Genomic DNA, 15,180 nt, shown 5'->3' with positions numbered 1-15,180 from the left:
AAAAAAAGAGTATAATTTATTTTTTCCTGTGGTATGTCTTAGTGTTATGAGTGGTGGTGGGATTAGGTGGGACCAGGGCCAGGAACAGGATAGAACCTGTCTACCCAGGGATAGGGGTAGGCCTGGAGAGTTTCTCCTGGATTGGGGGTAGCAGGAAGCTGTTGGCTGATTCCAGAAATAGAAATGAGATGGATATTTTAGGTCTTGCTTGATCTTATTCCCTGCCCCCACTTATTGCCACAACAGTCTCCTTTAAAGGTGGTTCATTCCAAGTAAGGGCATGCAGTCTGCCTTTCAAGGCTTCTACTGTTGTTCTAGGGTTTCCTGGCTCTGACTGGCTTGTGGTGGTTCCTGGAAATGTGATACGGGAATTGTGAATATTCATTCTCTCTTATCATTGTCTCTGCAGGGTATTCCTGGCACTCTGTGACAACCCGAAGGACCGGGGCACCATTGTAGCTCAAGGTGGTGGCAAGGTAACTAGGCAAGATGAGGTCCTTGCTGTCTTAGAAGGTGATCTACTGGGAAGAAGCATGTGTGTGCACGCACACACGTGTGTCTGTGTGTGTGTGTGTGTTCATGTGCCTACTAATACTACATATACATGCATATATGTGAGTCCCTCTTGTCCCACTCCAAAGTCATGTATTTCACACCACCCTAACTTCGCAAAACACACTTACTTAGTTATCTGCACCATCTAATTCATTGGCCCAAACTTGTTCCTTCTTGATTTGATAATGCCCTGGTATCTACTTTGGAATCCCATCCACAGCCCCTTCTGTTCAGGCTGGAAGGCAGACCATGGGCTTCTCCACAGAAACCAAAACTTCTTTTGCAGTGGGAGTTTGCTCTTCTTTGTTTTAGCTGTGCAAACCTGGGCACTTTAGTCCCTCTGAACTGCAGTTTCTTCCTCTGCAAAATGGGGAGAAGAAATCATAGTCTAACTTTCCAGATACTTGTGGGAAGTAGGTTAGATGCATCAATTCTCAGTAGCTGCTCAATAAATAGATAAATAGGATTAGATTTAGCTTGAACAAAATGTAAAATACAAAGTCGTCTTCTTCTTCTTCTTCTTCTTCTTCTTCTTCTTCTTCTTCTTCCTCCTCCTCCTCCTCCTCCTCCTCCTCCTCCTATTATTTGAGACAGGGTCTCACCTTGTAGCCCTGGCTAGCCAGTTCTTGTCATGTATGCACTTCAGGCTGGACTTGAAATTGTTGTAATTTTCCTTCTTCATTTCCCTGGGTGCTGAGATTTTAGGCCTGTGCCACCACACCTAGCAAAAATCAATCTATTGATTATTATTTTTTTTTTTTCAAAATGGAATGAGGAGTGAAGGTAGAGACCTTGGCAGTCCTGGGAACCAGGCAGTGAATCCTTGATAAGTATTTAATTGTTTTATACATGTTTGGGTTAGTCAGACTCTGTCTCTGTGACGAATATCTGAGATGACAACTTTAGAGGAAGAAACATTGGTTTGGGTTCATGTTCTCAGAGGTTCCAGTCCATGACGGGCTCACTGTGGCTTAGTGATGAGACAGAACCTCATGGCAGAGTGTGAAGCCAAGCAAAGTTGCTCCCTTCAGGAGTCAGGAATGAGAGGGAGGAAAGAGAGGGAAAGGAGATGGGGAAGGGAGAGAAGGGGAGGGGGGAAGGTAGAAGGGAAACAAGACACACCTTTTTAAAGGCACACTCCAGTGATGTACTCCCTCCAACCAGGCCTTTCATCCCAACTGCCCCTTCAGCTGTGAGCTCATCAATGGATTAATCTGAGGGTTGGCTCAGAGCCTTCAGAGTCCAATCACTTCCCCATCATCCTGACAGCTGGAGACTAAGCCTTGCACACATGAATCTTTGGGACTCTGTCTAGAAAGGAACAGGTCTCTGGGCTGATTATGCTGTGGATCTCTGATTAGACAGACGGACTCTGTTTAGAAAGGAACAGGTCTCTGGGCTGATTATGCTGTGGGTCTCTGATTAGACAGACAGACAGGCAGGCAGACAGACAGACAGACAGAGGGCAGCTGGAGCCAGAGGAGTGAGAGGCTTCTGGATGTCTGTTGCTGGCTAGTGGCTGTGCTCTCTCTTGCAGGCCCTGATCCCCCTGGCTTTGGAGGGCACAGATGTGGGCAAGGTGAAGGCAGCCCATGGGCTAGCCAAGATTGCTGCTGTCTCCAACCCGGATATTGCCTTCCCTGGGGAGAGGGTAGGTATTTGAGAAGAAAGGGTGATGAAGGAGTCCCATTGCTCTTAGGGTCCTGTCCCCTCATCTCTGCTAAAGAGGGGTCGAGGTGCTGTCAGAGGGAGGATAATGATTCAGACACCTGGACATCAGGCCTGGCTCTACCTCTAGTGAGCACAATTGTGCTCCTAGAAATTCAGCTTTCTCATCTGCACAGTAAAAGGGAACAACCCAACCTCTCAGGATCACAGATTAAACCAGACAGAGTGTGAGAAAGAAAGGGCTTTGGAAATATAGGGCTTCAGATGCAAGAGACAGGGAAATGCCTGTACCTCACCTGACCCATGCCTCCCCCGCAGGTATATGAGGTGGTGCGGCCCCTCGTGAGTCTCCTGGACACACAGAGGGATGGGCTTCAGAACTATGAGGCTCTGCTGGGACTTACTAACCTGTCTGGGCGCAGTGACAAACTCAGGTATGTGGGGCAGGTGGAGAGGGCAGAGGGACATAGAGGTATCCATAGAGTGTTTGGTTGAAATTCTGTATGTATCATGTACTGATGGCTCTGCTTGGATGACATCTAAGATGAATCAAGGGTAGGTGGGGTTTGAGCTGGTACCCCATAAAAGCATACAGGATTATATAAAGCAGACGTCCCAAAGGCATCCTGCCTCCTAAAGTAGGAAGGAGAAGGCAGGTGGATGGAAGGATTAGTAGGTGTTCCTTCTAGGAAGCAGAGGGATGATGGACTGTAATGTGTTGTTGTTTAGACCAGAAAACCTGGTCTAACTGGCTCCCTGCTTGAAGGAAGTTTATTGACTCGTGCAAATTAAGTTTGGGATGAACCGGTCAGGTGTGGTTTGATGCAGGGATTATAAAGTTGTCTCCCTGCCAGTCAACCAATGCCCCCTCTCCCCTCCTTTCTGTTGCCTTAACTTTCAGAAGGACTTTTCTTCTCTCTCATGGTCACAGAGTAACTCTCCATCTCCCCTACAGCAGGAAAAGGGAGAGAATTTCCTTGTTCAGTAATGAGACTCTCCAGTCTGGTGACACATTCATCCCAGAGCCCGTCACTGTGCCTGGGAGACAATTGTCACGTCATTTAACTTATATCTATCTGTGCCCCTTCTGGAGGTGGGCTCAGTGCCTTGTACAGGCTGAGGATGTGGAAGGGACCTCATGAAGATGGAGGAAGGACCCTGCATGACCAACCTGGCATGTTCACTGCTGGGGACTCGAGGCTCCTTCTTCCTCACCCTTCCCCTCCATTCCAGGCAGAAGATCTTCAAGGAGAAGGCCTTGCCAGACATTGAAAACTACATGTTTGAGAACCATGACCAGCTACGGCAGGCAGCCACCGAATGCATGTGTAACATGGTGCTCAATAAGGAGGTAAGGCTGGAGCTCCCGAGGGACAGGCTCGGGATGAGGCTGGGGGTTCAGAGAGGTGGGGTGACCAAGATGTGAATATTGGGTTTGGGGTGAGACTGGAGCCCTGAGATGATACTAAAACAGCATTTTGGTGAGAGAACCCAGGAGTCCCCAGATCAATCAGAGTATTGCCCCGTTTCCATGTAGGAGCCCTCAGGAAACATTTTCACAGCATTCTATCCCAAGCTGAGCTGTGGTCTGAGTGAGGTGGAAGATGCCATTTACCTAAGTAAATTAAGCTTAAATAATGTCATAGCAAGGCAAGCTGGGAGATCAGGGCTCTTGGAAGTCAAGAGGCTAGATCATTTGTAATCATTAAAGATCCACAGGACAGTGAAGAGATGCTAAGATACAGTTCTGGGTCACTTTAAAAAACCTCACTGTGAATGTCACCAGGTCCACAGAACCTGCAGTGCATTCTGGAACCTGCAATGCGTCATAGCTGTACTGACCACTGAACAATCACAGGATGTAAAGTGAAAATGAATTCTGAGTCTCTAGTGGATATTTTCTTCTTCTCATGGTGACCAAACATCATTGTACTCACAGGGCATATCAGAGACATGACAGTTCCAGGCCTGAGGCACTTCTGGACATTATGAGGCCTGAGATTATTCACCTCTATATCTAATTCAAGTCTTAGACACACTTCTGCTACCAGAGTGTCTTATCTACTATTCTATTGCTGTGATAAAGCACCAGGGCCAGGGCAACTTATAAAAGAAACTGTTTGATTTGGCATACATTTTTGGAGGAGGGTTAGAGGCCATGATGGCAGGCCAAGAGAACAGCCGAACACTCACACCTTGATCCACAACCACGCTGCAAAGGGAGAATACTGAGAATCACAGGAGTCTTTTGAAACCTCAAAGCCATCTTCAGTGACACACCTTTTCCACAAAGCCACACACCTCCTAATCCTTTCCAAACAGTTCCACCAACTGGGGCCAAGTGTTCAAACATAGGAGCCTATGGGTCCATTCTTATTCTAACCGCCACATAGTGGAAAAGCCAACTTATGAAAGCTTGCTAGAGACAGTCAGCAGGGACTGAGTTACTAGAGTCCACCGGGGGCTGGCCTGAGGCTGAGCTAGGACCTGGGAGAAAAGGGGTGTGTCCAAGGAATCAGGAATCAGGGATAGTGTTGGGTATAAAGAGGGCAATGTGAAAGAGGAGGCAGCCTTCCCTGGGGAGTGCCTGCTGCTGCAACAATAGAATCAATTACACAGTGGTCTTAAAGGAGCAGAAGTTCATTTCTGGTCACATCAGAGCACCTCTGAGTTGGTGGCTCGTCTGTACAATGAGTAGGAATCCAAGCCTTTGGGGGCATCAGGAAGACCTCCTTCCTACCAATCTGGAGTGGTCTCTGTTTGGTAGCGAGTGGGAGTGAATATAGAAGGAGAATTTGCCTCTTATCCTAGGTGGCCTGCCAGTGACAGATGACAGAACTTACCTCTTTTTCCAGTCCATTCTTGATAACTGGACTATGGGCACAGGTATAAGAGAAGGGAGGGCTGTGGTCCTTGGTGGGACAGCTACTTCCAGTGACAGTTGGTCCCCACAAGAGAGGACCATACTGGCCTCTTCTTCCATCCCCTCCTGTCTGATAGCTATTGCTCCAGATCCAGGGACATGCAGATGGAGGACCTTACCTGGGGATCCATGACAATTATCCTCTTTCAGAGATCCCCGTTTTGGATATTTGCTCCAATAGAATGCCCTTAAACCTGAACAACTAGATTTTACTGTCTTCTATTGAAGGATGGCAGCAAGCTGTTATGTGGCCTTGATACCTCTCTGTGACAGGTCAGGGTGCTGGGAGGCGTCAGGGCACTTCTGTTTTCAGGTGTCGGGGACACTTTAGTGTCACCTGGTGGAGACAGGACAATCACTCCCCAATACCAAGCAGACTCCCCAATTGCCCCTGCTCCTGTGCAATTCTCCATGCAAACCCATTGTACTGCAGACCACAAAGGCCCAGGACTGTCATGGAAGCAGTCTGTATTTTCCAAAGAGAAGTTGCATTTTTCCTAGAGAAGAGCTGCAAACAGAAGGGGTAGACCACACAATATAGGGGAGGTGGGAAGTGCCACCCCACCCCTCCTTTTGCCTTAATCTTTTGTTTGTGAGGAGTTATACCTGCTTCACGCAGGTAATCAGGGACGAGTTTTATGCAGAACTGGCTCAAAGCAAATATCTCAGAGATCCTGAGTCAGGGAATTGCAGGTGCCTCTGTCGCTCCTTGTGAGGTGCAGATGTGGGGCCTCTTTCACCGAGTCACACACCTGCCTGGCACAGGTTCAGGAGAGGTTCCTGGCCGATGGGAATGATCGTCTGAAGCTGGTGGTGCTGCTCTGTGGGGAGGATGACCACAAACTGCAGAACGCAGCAGCTGGAGCTCTGGCCATGCTGACCGCGGCACATAAGAAACTGTGCCTCAAGATGACAGAGGTGGTAAGAACCTGCTAGGGACCGGAGGGAGCTGGGTAAGGTATATAGAGTCTCATAACCCTCAGACATCACTGTCCTGGCTCATCTAGGGAGGTTGGACAGCAGAGCAAACTTTCCCAGCCGGGAGTCGGTTCCTAACACCTAAAGACTGTGCCTATTGGCCATCACCATGACTGTTTGACTTCCTGGGTGCATTAGCTAAAGTCCTCTCACAACAGTGCATCCCAATTCCTTTGTGGGTGTGCATAATTCCTACAGAAGAAAGGGTAACATCACGGTGCACATTGCTGTTGAGGGGCTCACAAGTTCCTCAGTGAAGCCTAGAAAGGGTTGGGTCACTGCAGGAAGCTGGTGGTGATTTGGCAACGAGGCTATAGATTCTGTGCCACGGGCAGGTTGTCTGGCTGTTATGGTAAGAATGTGGCCACCTCAGCAGCTGTAATGGGAGTAATGCTGTCAGTCTCAAGCACGAAACCCTTTCATCTCTGCACACAGAGCCTAGCTCAAGGGCATTGGTCTCCATGGGAGTGAACAGGTCAGCTCGGTTCAAACATGCTTACATCTGGGGTAGAGGTTGGCTCCTTTACATGGTCAGGTGTGTGTGTGTGTGTGTGGTCTCTGAGTTCCGTGTAGGCTTTTTTTTCTTCTCCTGTCCTGCCATGGAGGCCTCTGCTGGGTATCATTCATCCTATGTGGATTCTGGACTTCAGGTTGTTTTTGTTTGTTTGTTTGTTTGTTTGCCCTATGGTAAGCTCTTCAAAACGATAATGCTAAAACAACCAACCAACCAACCAACTATAATGCTTTTAAGCATCACCCATGGAGATAGATAGAACAGTTTCCCTTGGTGTTCTGATTCAATAGATTGGAGTCTGAGAGGAAAATGTTGGCCTGGGGACCACACTTAGAAACCATTGTTCTAGAGTTGCTTCTCCTGGAGTAACTAGACACAAGGGCTCTCCACTAGGACACGTTGGTGACACTTTGCACTTCTCATAAGTAGGTTACTGTCCTAAGGAGATATGTGTACGACATATACACATAATATATCATTTAATATTTCAGATCACCCTGGAATCCAGGGCATTATTATCTCCCCATTTTTTCTATTGGGAAGACATGTTTAGAAATGTCCCTAGTAGAAGATCAGTGACAGACACATGAGGCTCTTGAGGCCCATGAGTTAGGTGAGGCCATGCAGAAGGCAAGGCTAATGGGGCCTGAGGGCTGCCCTCTATGAATCCAAATGAATACAGAAGATGTTTCTTTTTCTGCGCTACCTCATGTGTGCCTGTCCGATGGCAGGTGTCAGCTCCTGGCTGTGCTGTCCGCTTCCTCACTGTCTCATAGGTGATGAGAGTGGCCGAGCACCCGTACCCAACAGTCAACTTGTCCTCACGATCATGGATGGTGGATGGAAGAGGAATGAGGAGAGAACTCACCTTGGAGTCTCGTGTTTAGTCCAGTTGAAGGCTGGAGGGCGTGTGTGCTTGCCTGGAGCTCGTGTCTCACAGGGCACCTGGCTTGATAGAAGCGAGCATTTATCTGTGTTTCCCATATGAGGACTCTCTTTCCTTAGTGATCTGCATCTTCATTCTGCTGAGATGTTCAGGGGGCAGGCCTTTCTGTTTCTCAAGATGCTTAAAAAAATAATAATAAATAAATGGATGGGGGCTGGGGAGGCAGCTCAGTGGATAAAGTGTTTGTTGTGAAAGCAGGGGGACCAGAGTTTGCATCCCTAGCAACCACGGGAAAGCCAGGCAGGCAGGGTGGATGCGTGTAATAGAGACGCTACCTCTCCAAATAAAAGTGGACAAGACACTGAACATCAATTTCAAGCCTCCAAACACAGGCACAACAAACGTGTGCATGTGCACCTGCATGTGTGTACACCTGCATACATGGGAACATGCATACATTCATGCACATCACATACACAAGCACAGGCAGGATGAATGAATGAATCAATCAATGAATGAATAAATAGATGGGTTATTAGTCTATTTTAGTTTAGTCTATTACTATTTATAGATATGTGGTCATAATCAAGTTACTTAGCTGTGGGCACGGCTGATACTTTTTGTTTTTCTTGTTAAGAAAAGTCTTTCCTCTGCCTCCTCACTGATTCTTCAACTTCCACTCGGCAGACAACCCAGTGGCTGGAGATCCTACAGCGGCTTTGCCTGCATGACCAGTTGTCCGTGCAGCACCGGGGCCTGGTCATTGCCCACAACCTGCTATCAGCGGATGCTGAGCTGGCGAGGAAGCTGGTGGAGAGCGAGCTGCTGGAGATCCTGACCGTGGTGGGAAAGCAGGAGCCAGATGAGAAGAGAGCAGCTGTGGTCCAGACAGCCCGGGAGTGTCTTATCAAGTGCATGGATTATGGCTTCATCAAGCCGGTGTCATAGAGAGTGGCCCACAGGGATGCTGGGGTTGGTCCTGAACTGTGAAGAGTCGTGAGCTGGGTCCTCCCAAAGTGTCAGTTCAGCTAAGGATCACAGCAGTGCCAATGATGTCTCATTACAAAGCAAAGACTTGGTTGTCTCCTGATTTGTGATTCTTCCTTTTGGTCCTGGGAAAGTTTGAGTGTTCCTACCTCCCTAAATTTATCACATCCCAGAAATTTGTAGGATAAGTTCTCTCTGTGATCAGAAAGCAGGTCAGACAATTCTGCAGGCCAGATAATGGGCTGTAGACTGATTTTGTTTGTTTGTTTTGTATTTAAAAAAAACAACTGTGTAGTGGCAAGGAAGGGATTAACAGGTGTGTGACCATAAAGATCAATGCTGTTGTTTAATTCAGATGTTGTTTAATTCAAATTCTATTGATTTTCATAACCTCTCCTACACTTCAAAACTATGTGTCTCAACTGCATGTGCCCTGCCCAAGCCCCATGCCCACCCCTGCCACCCGATTTCAATGGTAACACAGTTTATGCTCACAGTAGGTCGTGGCCCATTGCAGAAAGTCTTTCATGTGAGATGGATATGGCCACTACCAATAAGATCAACTTTAAGTCCCCTGAGCAGAACATAAATAAAGATTAATGAATATATGTTAGTCACTCACAGAAAGGTTTGACTTGCTAGATCCAGCTCCGTTCAATGTCATTAGCAGCCTTACTCTGTGTCTGTGTGTTTTTCTCCCTCTTAGTTCCACATCTGGTCTCTGCATTCCTTCCAGTTGACCTTATTTTGCGGTGTGCTCTCTGCATGTGCTAGTAAAAGCAGATGCTAGAAGCTCTTGGACTTACATAGTTGTTATGGCTCATTACAGAAGAGAAGAGGAAGGACCAGTAGCCTAGCAGGTCCCTACAGACAGATTGACAATGAGGGTTAGTAAGGAATCTGCACTTTGGACAAATAAAAAAGAGCATATATCTCTGTGCTATGCTTAGCCACAGAAGAGCAGTTCACTTGTGGAGATCTGCTTCTCTGTTGATATGAACTTCCTAGGATGATTAAGAATGTCATATAAGGACTGGAGAGATGGCTCAGTGGTTAAGAGTAGGGCTGCTCTTTCAGAGAACCCAGGTTCAATTCCCAGCACCCACATGGTGGTTCACAGCTGTCTGTAACTCCAACCACAGCAGATCTAATGCCTCCTTGGACATTGCAGAGATGTTGTATACAGACTTACACACAGTCAAACCACCCATAGATATAAAATTAAGATGAAGCCAAGCATGGTCCCATATCAGGTATCCTGCATATCAGATACTTACCTTACAATTCACTAACAGTAGCAAAATTTCAGTTATGAAGTAGCAACAAAATAAATGGCTGGGTGGTGGTGGAGCATGCCTTTAATCCCAACACATAAAAGGCAGAGGTAGGTGTTTGAATTTGAGGCCAGCCTGGGCTACAGAGTGAGTTCCAGGACAGCCAAGACTACACAGGGAAACACTGTATTGGAAAAGGAAAAAGAAAAAGAAAAAGAAAGAAAGAAACAAACAAACCAGAAGGCTATTGTTAAACATCTTCACTCTAGTGTGTCTCAGTTCTACCCACACTTAATGAAGGGTCAACAGTTCTGAAGCCAGATGTGGTGCCACATCTGAACTACCAGCGCACAAGAAGCAGAGGCAGGAGGATTATGAGTTTGAGGCAATTCCCAGCTATACAGCAAGATAGTGATTAAAACAAACAAGCAAAACCCACTTCTGACATCAACATTGGGTAGAAAGTGACATTCAGAGTTTTGACCCTTGATACAATAATTATATTATTTTGGTACAATAAATATAATTGTTCAATATCCCTGGAATATCAGATGTGAGGGGGTAGGCATGGCAGAGGCAAAGACAGAAACATTGAGAGAGACAGAGAAACAGAGGCAGAGTTGGAGATGGAGACAGAGAGATATTGATTAATTGATTGATTGATTGATGATTGACTTTTGGAATGTTGTGCTGTCAGGATGTGGGCACCACAGTATTCCCCTTCACTGTCAGAGATCCCTCTCAGATGAAAAAGGGAGGGCTGTACTGGTCAGTTAGATTTCAAGTCATTGTGGGGGACAAGGTCTGCGGAAGGTTTCCAGAGGTGGAAAGTTTCTTTAACACAGGAGTATTTACTAGATAGACTCTGGGAGGACTGGAGCTGTCACCTCCTCCTGTTCCCTAGAGGCGCACAGCTACAACAGATGTCACCATGGTAACCGGAGTTCCTCAGATCTTATCTGTAGTGAGGAACCTCCCATGCACTCTGATGCACTCTGCCTGCCCTCAGATGGGCCTTTTTCAAGTAGGAAACTGTGCTTATTAGACCCTTTCATTCTGACAGAATGACAGTCAACACTGGGCCATGACCTTTTAAAAATATATACATTAAGCCGGGCGTGGTGGCGCACGCCTTTAATCCCAGCACTGGAGAGGCAGAGGCAGGTGGATTTCTGAGCTTGAGGCCAGCCTGGTCTACAAAGTGAGTTCCAGGAAAGCCAGGGCTATACAGAGAAACCCTGTCTCAAAAATCCAATATATATATATATAAATGAGCAATAAATAGCAAGTGTGACCCTGCCCAGACTCTCCTTGCTCTCCTTTTCCCACATTTAGGGGTGACTGGGGCCAGTAAGCTACTTACTGGAAACATCTCTCAGATGTAGGCTCACAGCCCAAACTATTTTCAATCTCATGAGGCTGGTTGGACAAGTCTTATCTTTGCGAGGTGGAGAGACCACATTCTTTAGTGTGAGCTTTCAGCTATCAGTCCAAGAACAGCCAGGGAAAGCCAGTGGACTTGCTGAGGAGAGGGAATTCCTGAATCTGAGTTTTGCTGCCTCTCATTGTCTGGATAAAACATCTTTTTTGTGTGAGTCAGTCAAGATTGCTATGGGAGGGCCCTGGAGAGATGACTCAGTTAGTAAATCCCCAGGACCTGAATTTCATCACTATGGTCCATTTAAAAATCTGGGTGTGGCAACTGGATGGACTCATGGCTCCAGCTGCATATTTTTCTTTAAAGATTTATTTATTTTTTGTATATGAGTACACTGTTACTGTCTTCAGACACACCAGAAGAGAGCATCAGATCCCATTACAGATGGTTGTAAGCTACCATGTGGTTGCATTGCTCTTAACTGCTGAACCATCTCTCCAGCCCTCTCCAGCTGCATATGTAACAGAGGCCTTGTCTAGCATCAATGAGAGGAGAGGCCCTTGGTCCTGTGAAGGCTCAATGCCTCAGTAAGGGGAATTGAGGGTGAGGAGATAGGAGTGGGTGGGTACGTGGGGAAACACCCCCATAGAAGCAGGGGGAGAGGGGATGGGATAGGGAGTTTGGAGAGGGGCTGGAACCAGGAAAGGGGATAACATTTGAAATGTAAATAAAGAAAATATCCAATAAAAAAAAAAGGAAAAAGAAATCTGGTGTGATAGCGAGTGTTTGTGATAGCACTGTTGCAGGGTGGAGACAAATGGATCCCTGAGACTTGCTTTCTAGCCAGCCAACCCTGATTGATGAGCCCTGCATATCAGTGAGAGAGCCTGTATTAAAAAGCAAGGCAGGAGCTGGAGAGAGGGTTCAGCAGTTAGAAGTACTTAACTTCTCTTGCAGAAGACCTGGGTTTTGATCCCAGCACTCACACGCTGGAAACTGCAAGTAATTCTGATCCTAGGCTGTGCAATGCTCTCTGGCCTCCTTGGGTACCCGTATTCATGTGATGCACATAAACTCCCGTGGGAGCATACAGACACACACAAGTGTTTTAACAATATAAAAGCAAACCAGGGTGGATGACTCTTGGGGAGGAACGACTCTGGAGATGAGTCTTTGCCGCATGCATGCACGGTAGAAAAGCACAATCACCCACATGTGTACCGACTTCAAAGCAGAAACCAGTAATTGCAGAAGTGGCTCATCAGTTAAGAGCACAGCCAGTTCTTCTATAGGACCCAGATTAGATTCCTAGCACCCACATATACATACATACACATACATGCACACGATCACACACACACATACAGATACATACACACAGATAAATACACACAATCACACACATACATATGCACACATACACAATACGTATATACACAATCACACACACATGCCCACACAACCACACACATAAATGTCCACACATCCACACACAACCACACACACACACATATATATGCACACAAACACACACAAACACACACACACACACACACACACGCATACACACCCCAGTTACTTTAAAATGAATGGCTGTCATCTGGAGCAGTTTTACTTGCTTTTAGAGCGTATGTGTTTGTGGGAGTACAGTATGTGCACATGAATGTGGGCACTGAGAAGACCAGAGGTCTCAGATCCCCTGGGGCTGATGTTACAGGTAATTCTCACCCCCCTGAGTGGTGAGGACTGGACTGAGGTCCTCTGGAAGAGCAGTGTGCTTTTACTGCTGAGCCATCATTTCTCCACCCTGCTGGAGCAGTTGAATGTTCAAAGAAAAGTAGACCAGAATGCAGAGGGTTCCCACATACCTTTTATCCTCACACAAGGATGTTTGCTGCACAGTAGCACATTTGTTACAGCTGATGAGCCTACACTGGCATAGCATAATTATTCAAAGCCCTCAGGCTGTGTGTGTTAGGATTCCTTCTGGGTTGCGTGGCCTGTGGGTTTTGACAAACGCTGTCATTGCAGTATTCATAGAACAGTCTCTCTCTGCCTACAACCTCTCTGAGCTCAGGACCAGCAAGGTAGCTGCTTGCTTTTCAGTGGCACACCCAGGAAATGTGTTGATTAACAAGCTGGTTTCCTTGTTATCGAGAATTTGAAAGTTTCTCCAGCTGTTACAGGGCTTACCTTTTATTTAACAACCTCAGCATGAAAGCAACCATGTGTGCAGAAAGTGACTGGGAGGAAGGGCAAGTGAGGAGCAGCCTAGTCCCGAGCTGACTCCTTGTGCCTTCTGATGTGCTTGGTGCCTCACTGTGAACTCCCCTGTGTGGATTTAAATCCCTTAATATCTTGGAAGGTTTTTTTTTTTCCTAAATTAAAACCTCAGTCTTCCTTAATCCAATCATATCTAGTTAATGTGCTTTGGCTTTATGACTTTATTTTTGTTGTTGTTGTTTGTTTGTTTTTTTGAGACAGGGCTTCTCTGTGTAGCCCTGGCTGTCCTGGAACTTGCTCTATAGACCAGGCTGGCCTGGAACTCAGAGATCTGCCTTCCTCTGCCTCCTGAGTACTGGGATGAAAGAAGTGTACCACCACCTGGCTATGAACTTCTCTTTTAAAGTGTGTATTTCACTGCTGAGTGATTTCCTCCTGCTTGATAGGTTACAAGAAGAACCACCTTAGTTATAAATGTTCACTATTGAGACTTTTTTCGAGATCTTATTAATTTTTCTTTTATGCATATGGGTGTTTGCCTGTGCCTGGGTCTGTGAACCATGCACCCGCGGAACCCTTTGAGGTCAGAAAGGGCATCAGATCTCTTACAACTGGAGCTACAGAGAGTTGTGAACCATCACGTGGGTGCTGGGAATCGAACCCAGATCCTTTGAAAGAGCAGGGAACGCTCTTAACTCCTAGCCTTCTCTTCAGCCTCCCAAGCAATTGTTCTTAAAATTGAGCATGAACATCTCATCAACTGCCAAAAAGTTTCCACTTTCCACTTGAATACTAAGATAGCCCCAGAGCCTACGGAGCTTAGACTTCCAGGACACTCCAAGAAAGCATGGTCTGATAGCATCCTTGTGAACATCACAGGCAGTGAGGACGACCTCTTTTATTTTATTTTAATTTATTTATTTACATTCCTTCTTTTTAGCCAAAATTTTGTTTTCAATACATCCTGACCACAGTTTCTCTGCCCTCCATTCCTTCCAGTGTTGCCCCCCACCACCCTCCTCTCCTTCAGATCCACTCCTCCTCTGTTTCCCTTTAGAAAAGAGCAAGCCTCCCAGGGTTAGCCCCTGAACATGACATAACAAGTTACAATAAAACTAGGCACAAACCCTCCTATCAAGGCTAGGTGGGGCAACCCAGGAGGAGGAAAAGGGTCCTGAGATATGAGAGTGTCAAGAGATGTACCCCCCCCCTCCACACACACATACACCTCGATCCCACTGTGAGGAGTTCCACAAAAACACCAGGTTAATCTGCCACAGCAGGTACTCAGAAGACCTGGCACAGACCTATACAGGTTCTGTGATTGCTGCTTCAGTCTCTGTGAGCCCCGGTGAGCCCTGCTTAGTTGATGTCCGAGGGCCATGTTCTCCTGGTGTCCTCAACCCCTCAGGCTCCTACAGTTTTTCCTCCCCCCTTTTCCATGGGGTTCTCAGAGTTCCAAGGGGAGAGATCCGATGGAGATATCTCTCTGTCTAATCTTTGGCTCCGATGACCATATCTTTATTTTAAGGTCAGTTGATTCATAGCCTCTGGTTCATCTGTTGTCTTAATTCTCCGCCAGGAAACATCACGTGCTTTCCTATTTGCTGGAGTAGGAAATGGCCGTCTTTGGAAAGTCACTTCTCTACGTGGTAACATTCATTCTCAGTAGATGAAAAGTTGTCTGCTGGAGATTTGGGGGGTAAAGCCCAAACCTGGCAACCCCCAATAAACTGACTCAGCCACCCATCCTTAATACAACAATTAGAGAAATAAGTAGTAGTGACAAGCAGA

At 46.6% G+C, this 15,180-nt stretch overlaps 1 protein-coding gene across 1 annotated transcript in view; it reads left to right on the top strand.

Moving 5' to 3' along the window:
* Unc45b (unc-45 myosin chaperone B) overlaps nt 1–9,485 on the top strand; it is a 29,356-nt gene extending 19,871 nt beyond the window's left edge. Inside the window, exons 15-20 of the mRNA XM_021176635.2 lie at nt 410–476; nt 2,093–2,206; nt 2,542–2,657; nt 3,457–3,574; nt 5,912–6,067; nt 8,212–9,485. Of these exons, the coding sequence (XP_021032294.1) occupies nt 410–476; nt 2,093–2,206; nt 2,542–2,657; nt 3,457–3,574; nt 5,912–6,067; nt 8,212–8,472 (832 nt within the window). The 3' untranslated portion in view covers nt 8,473–9,485. The remainder of the gene's footprint in view (nt 1–409; nt 477–2,092; nt 2,207–2,541; nt 2,658–3,456; nt 3,575–5,911; nt 6,068–8,211) is intronic.
* The last annotated feature ends 5,695 nt before the right edge of the window (nt 9,486–15,180 follow it).

This window comes from Mus caroli, unplaced genomic scaffold, assembly GCF_978045245.1.
Source record: "Mus caroli unplaced genomic scaffold, Mus_caroli_1 scaffold_13, whole genome shotgun sequence".
Taxonomy (NCBI): Eukaryota; Metazoa; Chordata; class Mammalia; order Rodentia; family Muridae; genus Mus; species Mus caroli.
This window is presented reverse-complemented; position numbering and strand designations above follow the sequence as displayed.